At 46.3% G+C, this 17500-nt stretch overlaps 1 protein-coding gene across 3 annotated transcripts in view; it reads left to right on the top strand.

The window, feature by feature from the left end:
• The window catches only part of llgl1 (LLGL scribble cell polarity complex component 1), a 65671-nt gene that overhangs the window by 592 nt on the left and 47579 nt on the right, over window positions 1–17500 (top strand). For all 3 annotated transcript variants that reach the window (XM_063186708.1, XM_063186717.1, XM_063186701.1), the window contains exon 2: window positions 1403–1500. In XM_063186708.1, the coding sequence (XP_063042778.1) occupies window positions 1403–1500 (98 nt within the window). The remainder of the gene's footprint in view (window positions 1–1402; window positions 1501–17500) is intronic.

Raw genomic sequence — 17500 nt, 5'->3', positions numbered from 1 at the left:
TTATTTATTTCTCAGCTCCGGAGCAGAAACTGCGGCAAAGTTTGAAGCCCAAACACCAAAATTCGTGCAGACGACTTGTCTCCATCTGTTACCATTGTTATACATTGTAGCGTTGTGTTTGTCACTTCAGAACCCTCGCGCTCTGTGCGCCCAAATAATTTAATACGCTTGCTATTCACATGCAAATTCAAATGTTTTGTCTTTCGACTTGCTTACGCTTTTGTTGGTCACTCGTAAAACCTTGGGCTGTGCATAAGAATAGAAGTAGCATAGGCCTAACCTACTTAAATATAATTAGGCTAACAAAGCAGGAGAGAAATGAGTATTCGAATAAATGTACAGTAGCCTAGGCCCTCCAGAGGAAAAGTGTTTCCACAAACAAAATGCCCAATGTAGTGTAGTATAGGCCTATTTGTTTTTGTGTGACAGGATTTTTTAAGTATAGTCAATAGGCCTATTCATTTGTGATTGTATGACGAGCCCCTGATAATAATACCAGAATCATGAACAGCATGAACATGGTTTTCACTTTTGTCAAGATAATCCATATCTTGGAATAAAAACTAAATGGGCTGCGTGCATTATTGTGCCGTGCCCGAGTCTTCATACGACTGGAGGAGTATTGAATGGCTGGTGGAACTTGTAGGATTTCCCGACCTCGTTAAGTAGCCTAGCGTGAATGGGTGAGCGGGGGTCAGTTGGTTGTGGCGGGGAGTGGGACATGTATTTTATGATCAGTGGTGCCATTTGCTGGACGTCAACACTGCCAATTTGGCCTTTTTCTTACTGGACTGAACGATGTCATCGCGCCAGAGTCGAAAGCCTTGAACTTAATACCAGTAGGCTACAGCCCGTTTACCAGTGTCAGAAAATACCATAGGTCATACTCTTCACTTTGTCTAGGGGACCCCTAGGACGCTTAACTTGACAACATCAGAGTCGTGTTTAGTGTATTGTAGTCTGGGTTATTTCCTTAATGTCTGATGACCATACATAGAGCTGCAAGATACTGAATTAGCTGTCAATGCACTAGATGTCATCATGGTAGCAAGGCGTCTTTCTGACAGAAGTGTAAAATGTCATAAGATGACTCTCCACAACATGACATGCTCTCAACACTACTCGGGCAATGCCCTTTGCAACAGCCCTTTAACTTCCATAAGCTTTTGAGAAACACATGTACACACATCTGCGATGGTCATTTGTAGACGTGGCAACAATATATTTCTACCATCAATCTGCTCTTGTAGAAATAATTCAGATACATTTTGTCAGTATCCACTCACCTTTTCCCATTCCCAATGTGGTCAGTTCTCCCGCAGTGTTTTCTATGTGTGTGTGACTTGTCTCGCTAGTGGACATTGAATGATGCAACATTCCATCTCTGTTCCTCTCTTGTCAGACTGTGGAGCATGGATTCCCCAACCAGCCCAGCGCCTTGGCTTACGATCCCAAGCTTCAGCTCATGGCCATCGGCACCAAGTCTGGAGCCATCAAAGTGTATCCTTTTTAAATTGGGAAAACAAAGTGCATGTTAGCCCGTGGTGGCTTGGACGGTTGGCTGGAAGAAGAAAACCGTGAGAGAGCGGGCCCTGCAAATATTCACAATGCGTCCATTTCTGAAGTTAAACGTGATCCAGCAAGCAGGAAGGTTTTTACATGCTTTTGAATGGCACTGACACGACTCCACTTCCCTCTCTCAACAACACAGTCAAACCTTTGAGCGTGGCGGATACTGTTCCTCCACGCTAGATCCATTGAAGTGATTCGTCATGGCTCTGAAGTTATGTTTTTATTTTCACTCTCCTCATCACCTCTCTCTCTCGTGCACCCCCCCCCCCCCCCTCTCTCTCTCTCTCTATGTCTGTCTGCCTTTCTTTCTCTAGCGGATGAGTGGCAATGAATGGACTATTGATTTGCACGGTTTAGGTAATTTCTGTAACAAGCAGCACAGAGGCAGGGGGGTTGGGGACAGACAGTAGTCTTTGCTTGTTCTGTGGGAGAGAGAGGGTTTTGCATTGCTCCTCCGAGCGCAGCCCGGTAACAGTCCGGTCGTGGTGGTGACTGTGGCGGCATGCTGCAGGAGATAAGGCCTGACATACTGCACATTCCTCTGGGTAGCATGCAGTCCGGGCTGGGCCCCCTGATGCCCTGGACCTGCTCCTGGGGATGGGGCTGCTGTGCCTGGTTTTGCTGCCATACGTCTCTGTCTGGGTGTGATTATAAGGTGTGTGTGTGCGTGTGCGTGTGCGTGTGCGCGTGCGCGTGTGCGTGTGCGTGTGCGTGTGCGTGTGCGTGTGTGTGTGTGTGTGTGTGTGTGTGTGTGTCCGTCTGACCGACCGTGTGCAGTGTATATGGTGCCGGGCTGTTGTGTGTGTGTGTGTTGGTGTGTGTGTGTTGGTGTACGTGCGTGCGTGCGTGCGCAGTATGTGTACGATGTGTGTAGCGTACAGTAGAATCAGTGCTTTGAGCTGCTGTAGACAGGCCTGGCTTCTGGGGAGACTGGCACGGTCAGGCACCACCCTGCAGAGAGGGAGGATTGGAGAGAGGGAGGGAGAGGAGAGACAGAGAGAGCGAGAAGGGAGATGAATGAATGTGTGGAAAAAGAGAGAGAGAGGGAAGGGAGCGAGCTGGATCAGCTAGGCTGAGTGACAGCTTGCGAGGAGGGGAGGAGGGAGGAGAGGAGGAGGAGGATGCATGAGGTTAGGCATGTAGAGTGCAGTGCAGAGAGGAGGACAAGCAAGCAGTAATGCACTCAGAGGAGGAGAGAAAGAGAGACAACCAGACGAAGGGAGTGAAAGAAATAAAAGTAGGGATCCAGACAGGCAGAGAGAGAGAGAGATGGAGATGCATACAGACAGACCAGAGAGAGAAAAACTAGAAGGGGAGGTGAAGAGTAACGAATGACCGAAGATACTCATGGACCTGAATCAAATCAGGGAGAGTTTACTGTGGCACTCATGGGATGCCTGGGGAGTATTCCAAGAATCTGGTTAAGTTATCCAGGTTTAGTTAACCTTGAGGTCATGGTAAATCGTCTAAAATAAGAGCCAGGAGTCTTTATTTTCTTAACTGAAGGACACTTGTGTGTATGTATTAGCAGATATACCACTTCATGCAGGTTTACTTAGTCAGGTTTATCACTTAACCATGTTCTTAGAATACTCAGACAGAACTGTCACATCACACTGCCTGTCGTGGTGCATTGGACTTTTGCAAACTTGCTCTACCAACCCCCAACACTTGCACCATTTCTCTGGGGGCAGACCATCCCTCTTGTACCTCTTGTATCACTAATATTAGGAATTGTTTATCTGAAGATGTATGTACAGTACATACATGTACTGTATGTGTAAACTCACAGTCGCAATAGAAAACAAAGTGACACGCAATGGGCGCTGTATATTTTCCTGCGTTATTGTTTGTCTTTGCCAATCCCAGCCATGCCTCCCCTCCCCTGCTACAGCTCCTCCTCTTGAGCTCTCTACTCATGTGAGGAAGTGCTGCCTGGCCCTGCCAGCCTGCTGAGGCTCGTGTGCTGATAGGTGTAAAAAACGACAGAAACGAGCGAAGACGACAGGGCTGCTCTGGTTGGGAGTAATGAGTGGTTTGGGTTTAGTGAGCATTTCCTCTGTCTGGGCACCACTGGGGCTGGTGGGCGTGGTGTGGTGTGGTGTTGTGTGGTCAGCCTGCCTGTGAGGGATGAGGGAGTATGTGGTGGGAATGGTTGAGTGTGTGATTGTGTGGAGGAAGCTGGGACGGACTGAGATGGTGATGCCCATCGCATAACACGCATGTTTTACAACTCTAGCGTCTCCCTGTCTCTGCATGCACACACACACACACACACACACACACACACACACAGCCTGCTCTACTTCTACTGTAGTGCTCTTACATGTTCTCTTTCTCACAGACAGACACACACACACACACACACACACACCCTAGCATGCCCGCAAAGTAGTAATACAACAAGGCCTTGCAAAAGCTGATTCACGTTACCATGTTTGTGGGGTGTGTGCAGTGCATTCTCATATTGCAGAGGTGCCTGCAGCTAGGGAGGTGAGGTGTGTGTGTGTGTGTGTGTGTGTGTGTGTGTGTGTGTGTGTGTGTGTGTGTGTGTGTGTGTGTGTGTGTGTGTGTGTGTGTGTGTGTGTGTGTGTGTGTGTGTGTGTGTGTGTGTGTGTAGGAGGTTGGTTTTGTTTAATGTGAATTTGAATTTGGAGGAGTGAGTGCTGTAGTTGTTGAGGCCCTGGGGGCCCTCTGTGTTCTTCAGCTCTTTTGGATATTCTCTCTAATGAGCGTCATTGGAGTAACGCCTCTCAGCTTCTTGCAGATCCTGCTTCCCTTGCTTTGTTTTTAACAACTTTGCAGTAGTGTGTCTGTGTGTCTGTGACTGTGTCTGTGTGTGTGTTTATTTGTATGCATGTGTGCGTTGGCAAATAGACAAAAAGTTGATAATGGGTCTTGCCCCTATTAACAGTGTTTGCTTGCTGAAATTGTTAATGACAGAACTAAAAGTGGCAAAACACTTCTTTACTGACTATCTTCTTAAAGTGATACTGTCCCATTTTTGGAAATAAGCTTATTTTACACCTCCCCTTGAGTTAAAGGATTGGGGTTTACCTTTCTCCTGTACGTTCAACCGTTCTGGGAGTACGGCAGTGCGATTTTACCTCCAAGCTAGCAGTTAACATTGACTCTTATGAAACCAGTTAGCTACCAGCTGGTCTCATAGGACTCAATGTTAACTGTGAGCTTGAAGTTAAAATTTACACTGCCATACCCTGAGAACGGTTGAAAATTCAGGAGAAAGGCAAACCCGAATCATTTACCTCAAGAGGAGGAGCAAAATAAGCTTATTTCCAAAATGGGGCAGTATCACTTTAAGGGTTGGGATTGTTTTGGTCTTGACATAGTTTCGCATGCTTTAGTTTGATTAGGATGGGAGTCAGTGAAGGTCGTCATAAGTGTGTGTGTGTGTGTGTGCGTGCGTGCGCGCGTCTGCGCGTGTGTGTGTGCGCGCGCGCGTGTGTGTGCGCGCGCGCGCGTGCGTGCGTGCATGCTGGCGTGCGTGTCCCTCCCAAATACCAGAGTCCTTTTCAGCCTGTATGCAGCCATGTGTAATCAGGGAGTGCACTGGCCCCCTGCTGTTTATTTAGTGGTTATCAGGGTTTGTCTTTCCCCTCGTCCGTTTCCAATGGAAGCTCCTCTGGGATGGGCTTTTCCGTGGATCATATCTTCAGCATCGTAGCGTGGTTTACACTTCCACAGGGGGTGGGGGTGGGGTGGGGGGTTGTTTGGGTGGGAGAGGGTTGAAGCTTTGGGCCTGTTGCGTGTCCAATGGCTCGCTGCTTGCCCTGCCCGTCCCTATCCCATAACCGAGCAGTTAAAGCCATATCATCTCCCACTCCCTCCACCTCAGTTTGTTTATTGGATTCCAGCATTTGGGGTTAGGGCGGGTGAGTAGTTTAAAAGCATGTTGTTGTTTTTTACTCCCTCTGTGTGTTTTCGTGCGCATGTGCGCGCACACTGGGGTGGGCATGCCTTGCAGCCAGATGTGAGGTTTGCACATCAAACATGAGATGGGTTTGTGATCTGCATAACTGCATCGCTGTCATACCTGTGGCCATCATGCAGGAACGATTTGGAGGCCCTGGAACTCTGCATTGGTCACGTAAAGACACGAGTCACGTGGTACAACTGTGTGCAATAGCTGTGTATTTTTAGTTTTGTTTTAACTTTGTCTATTTTTAAGGAGCATCAAACCTGTCGAGGGACAAAAGATGGAAATTAGCCTAATGGCTACAATCTTGTATGTTTAGCATTTTTGTTTAAATGGTAAATATCAAATGGTAATTAGGGCTGGGCGATATGGAAAAAAACCGATATGGATCAATCACGATATGGATCATTTTGTATCACGATAACGATATACAGTCCCAGGAAAAAGTTTGTACACCCTTTGAAATTTCTTACATTTCTGTCAAAATTGATCATAAAACATGGTCTGATCTTCCCGGAAATCTCAAGAAGGAACAATCAGTTTGTTTTAATTAATTCCACCCAAACATTTACATGTTATCATATTTTTATTGGTCATGAGGCCATAACATTCACAGGATAGCAGGGCATAAGTAAGTACACCCTTGCATTAAGTAGGTTTTAACCCTCAGTCAGTTGCAATATCATCAACCGGACTTGTCCTGTAGTTGCAGATCATATTAACAAAACAATCTGTTTGTATCTTGTCTCCCTCTTCTTTAGAGAACTGCCTCTCATCAGCAAGGTTTGTGGGATGTCTGGAGTGCATAGCTTTCTTGACTTCATGCCATATAATCTCAATTGTTTTTGTCAGGGCTTTGACTGGGCTATTTCAGAATGTGTATTTCATTATTATGAAGCCATTCTAAAGTCGATTTGCTTCTAAAGTATGGGTTGTTGTCACATTTCAGGACCCATACTCTTATGTGCTTCAACTGTGTGACAGACTTCCTCACGTTTGTTTCTGTAAAATATCACAATAAACTTGAGTTCATTGTTCCACTGATAATAGTAAACTGTCAAGGGCCTGAGGCAGCAAGGTAGCCGCATATAATGATGCTCCCGCCACCATACTCAGAAGAGGAGATGTAACCAAGAATAGCTAAAAATGGGATTCATTCTGACAATCTAAAATGAATGGGGTTTCTGTCCAAAAAAATATTGCTGCACCTTTGAGGTTTGCGAAAAAGCATTTATATGCTTCATAGAATTACTGCAAAATATTCTGTAGACCAACGTTGAAACCAAAGTTGAATTGTTCAGGGGAACACACAATGTCATGTTTGGAGGAGAACTGGAGAACCACACCTTCACCAAAACATCATCTCCACCTTTGAGTATGGTGGCGGGAGCATCATTATATGCGGCTACCTTGCTGCCTCAGGCCCTTGACAGTTTACTATTATCAGTGGAACAATGAACTCAGAAGTTTAGCGAGATATTTTACAGAAAAAAAGGGAGGTAGTCTGTCACACAGTTGAAGCACACAAGAGGATGGGTGCTGAAATGTGACAACAACCCATACTTTAGAAGCAAATCGACTTTAGAATAGCTTCATAATAATGAAATACACATTCTGGAATAGCCCAGTCAAAGCCCTGACAAAAAACAATTGAGATTATATGGCATGAAGTCAAGAAAGCTATGCACTCCAGACATCCCACAAACCTTGCTGACGAGAGGCGGTTTTCTAAAGAAGAGGGAGACCAGATACATCCAGATTGTTTTGTTAATCTGATCTGCAACTACAGGAAACATCTGGTTGAGGTTATTGCGACTAACTTGGGGTTAAAACCTATTGAATGCAAGGGCGTACTTACTTATGCCTTGCTGTCCTGTGAATGTTTACATCTTATGGCCAATGAAAATATGAAAACTTGTAAATCTTTGGGTTGAATTAGTTAAAGCAGACTCTGGTTGTTTCTTCTTGTGATTTCCGGGAAGATCAGACCATGTTTTATGACCAATTTTGACAGAAAGGTAAGAAATTTCTAAGGGTGTACAAACTTTTTCCTGGGACTGTATATCACGATATAGCACAATTGCATACGTTTTCAGTTATTCTCTTTATTTGCTCTTTATTTTTTCATGTCGCAAAGCCACCTTTCTTTAAAATGGATGTTTTTATTCTTATTTCTACAGTTACATTAACTTATAGTGTGTATTGTGTAATTAAATGATATTCAATTGTATAAAATTGATAAAATTACTATCATGATATAAACGATATAGGAAAAAGGTCACGATATGCACTTTTATATCACGATAACGATATATATCGTCATATTGCCCAGCCCTAATGGTAATATATGCTGTCCCTTTGTTAAATAAATAAACTTGAAACTTGAAGTCAAGTGCAAACATCAGTTGACCTAGCCATGCGTACCATCCTACGTACTTCCGCCAAAGGATTGGCTCCACTACTAGTCTGGCCCCTGTTTTCTGTGGAGCGATGTTGAGCGGTAGGATTTGGCCGGTCAACCCTCCCCAGAAAATAGCCAACAAGCAAAGAGACAGGTTGGTGGGGGCGAAAGGGGGAGGGCGCTTGTGACGATAACGTAAACGCCTGCGCTATGTTGTTGTTGAGTAACTGTCAACTGGCGATTGGGTGAGGGCTGTCCAATCATTTCAAAAAAGGAACTGATTGAAAACTTGCTGCTTCCTGCAATTGCTTTAGATCAAACAACCCCCAGACCATGAATACGAAATGAAATGGTAGTATTATGGGATGGTCAAGACCAGGCTACATTTGATCACCCCTGAGAGGGGTTTGGCAATGCGATCAGTCCATTTCACGGCTGAAATTTATTAGGAGTCAAGTATTGATTTTCTGTTATTTCATCAATGTTATGAGTGAGTGATAAATGAGTTAATCAAATTGTCATTAGCTTTTTTTTTCAACCCAGTGAAAGTCAAGCATGTGGAAATAATAAATGGTGACCTAATAGATCTGTGGAAACTTGCAATATAGTCTTGGCTATATCATAAATCCTGCAGGAGTTGCATTTATTCCAAGCGGTTTTACTTTTGGAAGTTCCCCACATACTGCTTACTCTGCTCTCCTTTCTTAGGGCACTGGGGTGTGCTTGAGGAGAAATGCGTATTCTCATGCACTGGGTGGTTGCAACGGTAGACCAAGTGAAACATGTTCTTCCTTTTATTTTGAAGGGAGCGAGTCAATGTTATCTCAGCCAAGCTAACCAGACGCTCCTCTGTTTTTATTTTTAAGGACCGTGTCCAACTTGCAATTACGCACGCTGGGTCCTTTCTCGAAGAACCAAATATGCGCACGGGATAATGTGTTTGCTGTGCTATGGAACTGCATTTGGGTTACAGCGTGTCTGCTTTTTTTTGGGTCTGATTTGGGTCTAGCCCACATGCGGTTGTGGAGAAAATGATCAAGCCTTGTTTGCTCTCATTTTGTTTTTGTCGGGCCTGTAGTTACACAGCTCATCTTCTTGTAAGCTTGACTTTAGGAAGTGGGGAAGGAGGAAGGAGTAGAGGTCTACAGATTTGAATCAGATTCAGATAAATCTGAATCAGATTAGGCTGAACAATTCTTCCGGTGTTAGCATAATGCCAAAGTAATGTTACGAAATGTCAAGCAAGTTACAGTTTTGGTGTCCCTGTTGTGCAGCACGGTCTTAAAGCACTTTTGTTCATTTAATCACTTTGGTCTGTAACTATGAAAAGTAATATACTAATGCAGATTTCAGTCCGATTCTGATGTGAAGCTAGGAAAGGAGGTTGTTGGTAGGCTTTAAATGGAAAGTAATGAGATGGCTGAAATGGCCATGGCAAAGTAGGGTAGGAGTTTGCTGCATCCCCTGAAAAATGTGTGTCGTTCTGCCCCGAGATCACCCTCTGCAGTGAGGGGGGCGTCTGTGCTGCTGGTGATGGCGGGGGAAGAGGAGGGTTTGGTGGGGGCAAATTCTTTCAGTGCTTTGTTGCTGGCTCTCGGACCGTCGCAATAAAGACATCTTTTCAAGCCGTTTCCAAGGCCACCACTGCAGCAGGCGAATCATCGAGATGCAGCCGTGATTCGGTGTGTGTGTGTGTGTACTTGTGTGTGTGTGTGTGTGTGTGTGTGTGTGTGTGTTCCCCCATTCCTCTGCTCACGATGTGGATTTATGCTTACTCCACTACCCATGTTCGGTTTTGTGGGGGCAGAAACCCTGGTTGGTTTTAAATGAAATTTATGAGGTTTTGTTCCCAGAAGGGAGCCCCCTTGTCATCCGCCCAAGTGCCTGATGTCATGCAGCTCCCTCCGTCTTGATACATGAGGCATTACTTCGTGACAGGCAGTTTGAAGATTGGTGTTTTGTTTATGTAGTTTGCACAATCTGTATTGTGCGTCCTGTGATGTGTGGTTCGTGTTTACTGGGACGGGCTGAGAGTGATGTATCTTCATCAAGTCTCTGGAGAGGGACTTTTCGCACTGCAGGAAATGAATACGACTTCCAACTTTCATGGTTATCGATGTGTCTGTGTGTGTGCACGCCAGCCATCGCAATTATTCTCCTTCTGCACAAGGCTCTTACAGACCAAACTTCAAAGAGGCACTGACCTCAATTGCATCTCCACGGCACTTGTGATGGAGAATGCGCGTGGTGCGTGTTTACAGAGGATGCCTCAGTTGCGCTCCCGTCACGTCTGCCGGCAATAAACAATTTATTTGTTTTGCATATTTGGCGGCTTGAAAGTAGCTGCTCTAGTCCTGCAATGACTTGACTGTCTGTTGCCTTTGGTGCAACTGATGCAATTTGTCAAAGAACAGGATGGATGGATGGATGGATGGATGGATGGATGGATCCATGGACAGGATGTGATGTGATGTGATACGGTGGATATCCAGCCTTTATGACTCTACTGATGGTTGTTGAGGTTATTTGACTGGAGTCTAGGCTGGCATGAATATCTGATCTGTGTGTCCTGTGTCCCGGAAACAGCCCTCCTCTCCATGAAATATGAGGTGTGTGTAATTATGGTGCTTCCCTTCCCTTCCCTTTGCTGTTTCTCCTCTCCTCATCTTGCTCCCTTGCGCTCACACTCATACATCCAACCCTGCACTACCCCCCCCCCCTTCTTTCTATCTCTCTCGCTCTTTCGCGCTCTCTCTCTGTCTAAAACCGATTCAATATGAGGTGTGTAATTATGGTGCCTTTCCCTTTCTCCTCCCCTCTTCTCCTTCTCCGCTGCTCCTTCTCGTCTCCCTTCCCTGCTCTTCCCCCTGTACTGCCTTCTAGGTTAGCTAGTGCTCAGGGATATGACATTGAGTGGATTAATCAACGGCTTAGTTTCCCGCCGTTGCACTAGGCAGGGGGAGGGAGTTCCCTGTGGATTTGGGGATCACATGCAACTATAGGACTACTAGTTTCCTGTTGAACCACGAGACGATGCACTTTATATATTTTTGGGGGGGCTTTTCTGCCTTTATTTCGATAGGTTAGTGAAGCAATGACAGGAAGCAAGTGGGGAGAGAGACAGAGGAAGGGTCGGCAAAGGACCCGAGCCGGAATTAATCGAACCCGGGTCAGCCTCGTCGTAGTAGACAAGTGCCCTACCATTAGCGCAGAGACCATGCACTTTGCATTAAACACTACTGCAATGGGACGCATGGGTAAACTTCCTTCTGTCTGTCATAATTTAACTCCGCTTTTTATTGTTGTTGACTGCTACAAAGTGCCAAGTCATGTTTTTGGTGTGTCCAGTTCGTTGGTGTGTGCTGCTGCTTCAATAGCCAATTGAATAGCTGGGATGCCTCCTTATTCCCGGCCCGTCTGTACCACTTAGATATGGTAATTGTTTATAGGGTATGTCAGTCGCACTTGGTGTATGTGACTCATCTATTTTACAGAAACATGTAATAATGAGTGGTCAGTTAAGTACATTTTGCTGTGCTTGGTAGCAGTTTTTTTTCCTGGAGGTGTAGAGATTTGGGGCCATTACAAAGGCATTGTGCAGGCATCTCTTACACACTGCATCATGTCTCTAGTCAAGCTTTTATTTGCAGTCTTATTAGTGAGTGATTCACACTGCGCATCTGCTCATTGATTAGTATTCATTGGTTGCTGATTGATCAGTATTCATCTGCTCACCCCTCTGAGTGCGACACAGACACACACACACACACACACACACACACACACACACACAGACACACACACACACACACACACACACACACACACACACCAGCACACCAGCAAGCAGCAGGAGGCTCAGTGGTTGTGTTTGCTCACCAGCACAGCCCTTCACCACTCTCACACCGCATGTCCTGATGTCGGTTCCCACACTGCATCATCTTAGATCGCTTTTCACTTTCCACCCTCCACCAGCTGTATTGTTCACAAGGTTTAGGAAGCAAATATTTGGTAAGGTACTATTCAGCAGTGTTTTCTTTTGGTGATGAAGCAATGCTGTTTGTCAATGGTGTTTCATGAGCTGACAAATTGGTATAAGTACCTCGGTCCTCCCTATTGTCCCTGGTGCAGTCACCGTCTCAAAAATGGCCAACAGTGCAGCCAACATTATGGGGTGGGCTGAGGCTGGGAGCGTTATCTTGGAGTTGTGTTTTTCAGTCGTCTGCGCAGAACGGGAGGAGGAAGGGCCGGAGAGCCTCTCTGATTTCACGAGGAGCCATGTTCTCACCTCTCTCACACACACACACACACACACACACGCACACGCGCACACACACGCCCTCCTCTGTGCTGATTGAGTGCAGCTGAGGAAACACACGCATGCAAACACACACACACACACACACACACACACACACACACACACACACACACACACACACACACACACACACACACACACAGCCCTGCCTCACAGATTCCTTCATCACTATGCCTGACCTCTCTCACTTACACACACGCACGCACGCACACAATCATACCGTCTCTCTCTCATCTCACTGTCACTTTATCTGTAAATTTCAGGGTCAAAATCTTTGGTTCATTCAGTTTATCACAGTGTGTTGAATGCATGAGCACACATGTGCGTGTGCGCACACACACACACTCACAAAAAAGGTTATCTAGGGATCAGTGGGCGTCTGTCTGAGATCCAGGTTTTCCTGTGTGCTGAGGTGTTTGAGTGAGGAATTGCTCCAGCCGATCTTGGAGATCAGTCTGCAGTCTTCCATGCTTTACTTTTTATGGACAGATAAGCACATGGAGCCAATAAGTCAGTATTCCTGATTCTGTGGAGTGATGCTACTTTTTTTCCTCAATTGAATTCCTTCTTTCATGCTTTTAGTACTCTCCATCTTTTTCTTTTTTCCCCTTTCTGTTCAGTCGCTGCACGTTTCTATTCAGGCCTTATCAATGAATCTCTGTTCTCCACCTTTTTCCAATCTCCACTCCTTTTTTGTAACAATCATTCCTCTCTTTCTCTCTCTCTCTCTCTCTCTCTCTCTCTCTCTCTCTCTCTCTCTCTCTCTCTCTCTCTCTCTCTCTCTCTCTCTCTCTCTCTCTCTCTCTCTCTCTGAAAACACCCCGGCGAGCACAAACACATTTTTCTTTTCCTTCGCCACACTCTCTCCTTTATCTCTCCCCATCACCCTCTCTGTGGCTTTCGTGCTCCATCTCCTTTTCACCCATCCGATAGCTCTATCGCGATGTGATGCAGTGCGGTGCGGCTGGCTGGCTGGCTGGCTGGCTGGCTCTTTGGCTTTCATCTGATGTGTGCTTATCAGCAGCAGCAGTCAGAGCCCCTCTGCTAGCACGCTGGCTGACACGGGCCTTGATGTTTTGGGGGCACCCCTGCCCCTCCCAGGCTGTGCCCCCCCTTTTTTTTAAACGCCCCCGTGTCTCCTCCAATCTGCCCTCCTCTATCGCCCGCTGAAGTCTCCGGGGACACATCAGTCACGGTCCATTAGTATGCTGAGGCATGTCTGGTGGAACTAACGCACACACACACACACACGAACATATGCTCACACTCACATATGCGCACACATTCACACTTGCATATAACTATACAACATCTATGCAACACACACACACACGCACACATACAAATGGACTATGCCTGAGAGCTCATAGTGTTCATTTCTGATGGTTCCAGCCTCTGCCTTGCCCTTGCTCGGGTGCTCTTGGGCCCTTTCATTAGGAACCTATAGGGACCTTTACAAACCCAAGGAGCCAAAGAACATCGCAGGGAAGAATGGAGTGAATCCTTTATTGGACCCCTTAGCATGCTGACAGCATGTACTTTCTACACCCCCCCCCCTCCCTCTCTTCCTCTCCCCCTCCTCCTCCTCTTCCCTTTTAAAAAACAAAAAACGAGTGCTGGTTAATTATAAGTTGTCATTGTGGATGGTGGGGCTACAATAAGGAAAGTTGGCTGCCGTAAGCAGGGGCATTCTTCTGTTTTTCTTTTTCTGATCAGAAAGGGGCCCGCTTGCTTTTGGGCCGTTGGCATGAGGCTTAATGAGACGCGCGTACGGGCGGAAATCTCTTTCCATACGGCTGGGCAGCTTGACCTAATCCACTCTGACGCAAACTTAAAATGGCCAGCGTGGTTTCAGCAGAACTGATGAGTTTGCACAGCCTGTTCCATCCCCCCCAACACACACACACACACACACACACACACACACACACACACACACACACACACACGCACACACGCACACACACAAACTCCCCCACCCCAACTCTCAGTCCAGAATCCAGAGGGAAGGGCGTTGTTACAGCAACTTGTTACGCCAGCTCAACAGTTGTACAGTATGCTTTTTTTTCTCGTTCCAGCTGTTAAAACGTGGTGTGTTTTCAACATGGTGGAAGTAAAGCCAGAATGTTCCCCAGAATGCTCCCAACTTGTATGTTAGTGGTTATATGAGGCTCCACGATAAATGGGGTTTTTACAATGTTGACAAGTCAAAACTGGATGGAAAGAAAACTTTTAAGTTTTATGAGGCAACACTTAAAAATGTTTCGGGTGGGCGGGTTGTGGTGAACTGGGTTCACGGAGCCATGTTTGACCGATGAGCAAGCATGAACAGACTATCTGCTGTTTGTCTCTATTCAGACCGTGAAATTGCATTATGTCTTGCTAAGTTGGTGGGAGCGCCTGAGTGCGTAATTGCCTGCCATTGTTGGGGTGACCGAGGGGAGAAGAGCAAGCGCGTGTGTGTCTGTGTGTGTCTGTGTGTGTGTGTGTGTGTGTCTGTGTGTGTATGGTGGGGGTGTCCTCCTGTATACTCTGTTTACATGTGTATCTGTCTATTTGTGTGTCTGTCTGTGGGACAAGAACACGCTTCTGCTTTTCCATGGGTTCCTTCTTCATTCTCATAAATTAGTCTGTGTGTGTGAATAGCACAAGAGCAGTGGTCTCAAATCGCCAAGTATCTCTTTGATGGTTGGCCATTGGGTGTGTGTGTGTGTATTGGCGGTGGGGAGGGGTGAGGGCAGCATAAGAGGGGGGAGAGTGGTGCACGAGCGGCCTAATGAAGAGTCCACCAATGAGGGGCCTCCCAAGGGCCTTGTGGGATTGCAGCGGATGCTTTAGGATGTTTTTCGTGAGTGTGTGCGTGTGTTTGCATGAGTGCGTGTGTGTGAGCATGTGTGTTGCGTGCCTGTGTTTCCAGGAGCTTGATGGTATCACAACAAAAAGAGAGGGCCTGAGAAGTTTCAGGTTTTTCCTCTGTGCATACTCTTAAAGCCACAACCGTGAATAATCAGGCTGATGCTTTCGTTGGCCCGCGATCAATGTTGCCGGGTTTTTTTTGCTCTTGTCCTGTTTCCCATTGAGCCGGTTGGTGCGCTGATTAATGCCCCCCCCCCCCCAAAATTGAAGCAGTAATGATTCTGTCCCCCTGCCAGCCGCTGTATTTGGTTTTTGTTTATTTTTTTTATTCTGGTTATGGTTTCCTCTGTGCCACTCCAGGGAATGTAAATGTCTTAGACGGGCAATGTTCAGATATCACTGGAGTTTAAAGTTGGATATTTCAGATTCACTTTTGTTTTGTTTTCTTCAGTGTCATTGTGTATTTTTTGCATGTGTTTTCCTGAACACAAGCACATTTAGTAACACTTTGGAGTCTACATAAGGGTGTCATGTAAACAGTATAAGAATGACGTGTCACATGTCAGGAACATTAATGACACATTGATGTTTATGACCGTCACTGTTGTCATTCCACATTCCAAAACTGAACACCACATTATGTCATTTTGACATTGCTTGGGTGTCGTGACATTCCAAAAATCCAGAGGTATTGTGACAGTAGATAAAGCCAGGCTCAAACTACACGACTCCCGAGTGTGTGTCCGATTTTGACGTCGGGGTGCACCGCTCACTAGGAGAGAATCGCAGCTGTTAATTTTATCCCTGCTCGCAACCACCGAGACAATGCCCGACGTTCTATTTCCAGTCGCAAATATCAAACAGTGTTTGCTTTTTACGATTTGCGATCAGCGACTCTTGGAGCTGCCAAAGTTCTATCTTAGAAACTTCGAAACAACCGCTTGCGATGGACCTGGGGGGTAACGTTCTACTGATTGTCGTAAGGGGGGGTTTCAGCCGAGAATCGGGCCGATAGTCGTGTAGTTTGAGCCAGGTTTTACACTTTCTTAGAAGGAGTCTACATGGGAACTTTAATGTCATCTTATTTATGTTTATGGGGTTCGACTCTGGCCTGGTCCTTTACCGGCCCTTTCCCGTCTCTCTCTCCCCACTATCTCTCCCCACTCGTTTCCTGTCCCTCTCGCAGACTGTCCTATCCGTAAAATAATAAAATGCCAAAAAAATATTGTTTAAAAAAGAAAGATTCCTGAATTCTGTTGCTCTGGAAAAAAGTTTTCGAATCCTTTTATTTTTTTTACTGTGCAGAGTACTAAACTAGAGAGCTGATCATAAAGTGACATAACTGTCTGTGTTATGCTTCACATCATGGGGGTCACGGAAGACTTGCTGCACAACAAGGCGTAGCAGCCTCTTAAGGAAAAGCCGGAAATTTCAACCTCCTTAAGCCCTGTTTTCTTTTCCCCTCATGTAGGAGCCATGCCTTTTTGCCACACAGAGTAATGTTTTGTCTGTCTCGCCCCTTGTCTTGTGCATGTTTGGTTTCCGTCCTGATCACAGGCATGCGATGCAGTGCAGTGCGCAGTTCAGTTTCGCCTCAATGAAAGGAGGATATTGAATCGACATGGAGTTGAACCCCTGCCAGTGGTTTAGTATCCCATTGTGAGGCGGGCGGGGGAAATGTTGGAAGCTGGACCAGGGGGAGAGAAATGCACAACTCCACAGTCCCAAAGAAAGCAAGGGAGAGAGAGGGAGAGAAAGAAAGAGAGAGAGAGAGGCTCTGTTGGAGATTAATGAGCTGGAGAAGAATCGCGGCCCCGTCTGCACACACACACACGCACACACACGCACACACACGCACGCACGCACGCACACACGCGCACGCACGCACGCACGCACGCACGCACGCACACACACACACACACACACACACACACACACACACACACACACACAAGCTAATATGGTCTTGCACACACTCACTCAGACTTGCATGCATTTTCAATATCTTCTTCTGTGAGCGTCATCCAGCTGTTTCTCTTTGCTGCTTGGACTTAATCCTCACACCCAGCACATTCCAGGGCCCTGGTTGCTCCACTCCGTGTTGCTCCGCTCCACTCCGCTCACTCTTCACCACACCACAGACTCCGCGCGCACACACACACACACACACACATACACACACACACACACACACACACACACACACACACACACACACACACACACATATCTATAAACACACACGCATTCACACACACGCATATCTATAAACACACACGCATTCACACAAGCTCAGATCTGTCTCTCTTTGCCTCTGCTCCAAAGTTCAAATCCTTGCATTGGTCTTCTATGCAAAACCATTTCTTTGCAAGCATAGAATCTGGGGTCACAGACGCCGCATACACACACACAC

Source organism: Engraulis encrasicolus, chromosome 2 (assembly GCF_034702125.1).
Source record: "Engraulis encrasicolus isolate BLACKSEA-1 chromosome 2, IST_EnEncr_1.0, whole genome shotgun sequence".
NCBI lineage: Eukaryota > Metazoa > Chordata > Actinopteri > Clupeiformes > Engraulidae > Engraulis > Engraulis encrasicolus.
The sequence above is the reverse complement of the archived record's forward strand: the minus strand, read 5'-3'. Positions and strand labels throughout refer to the sequence as shown.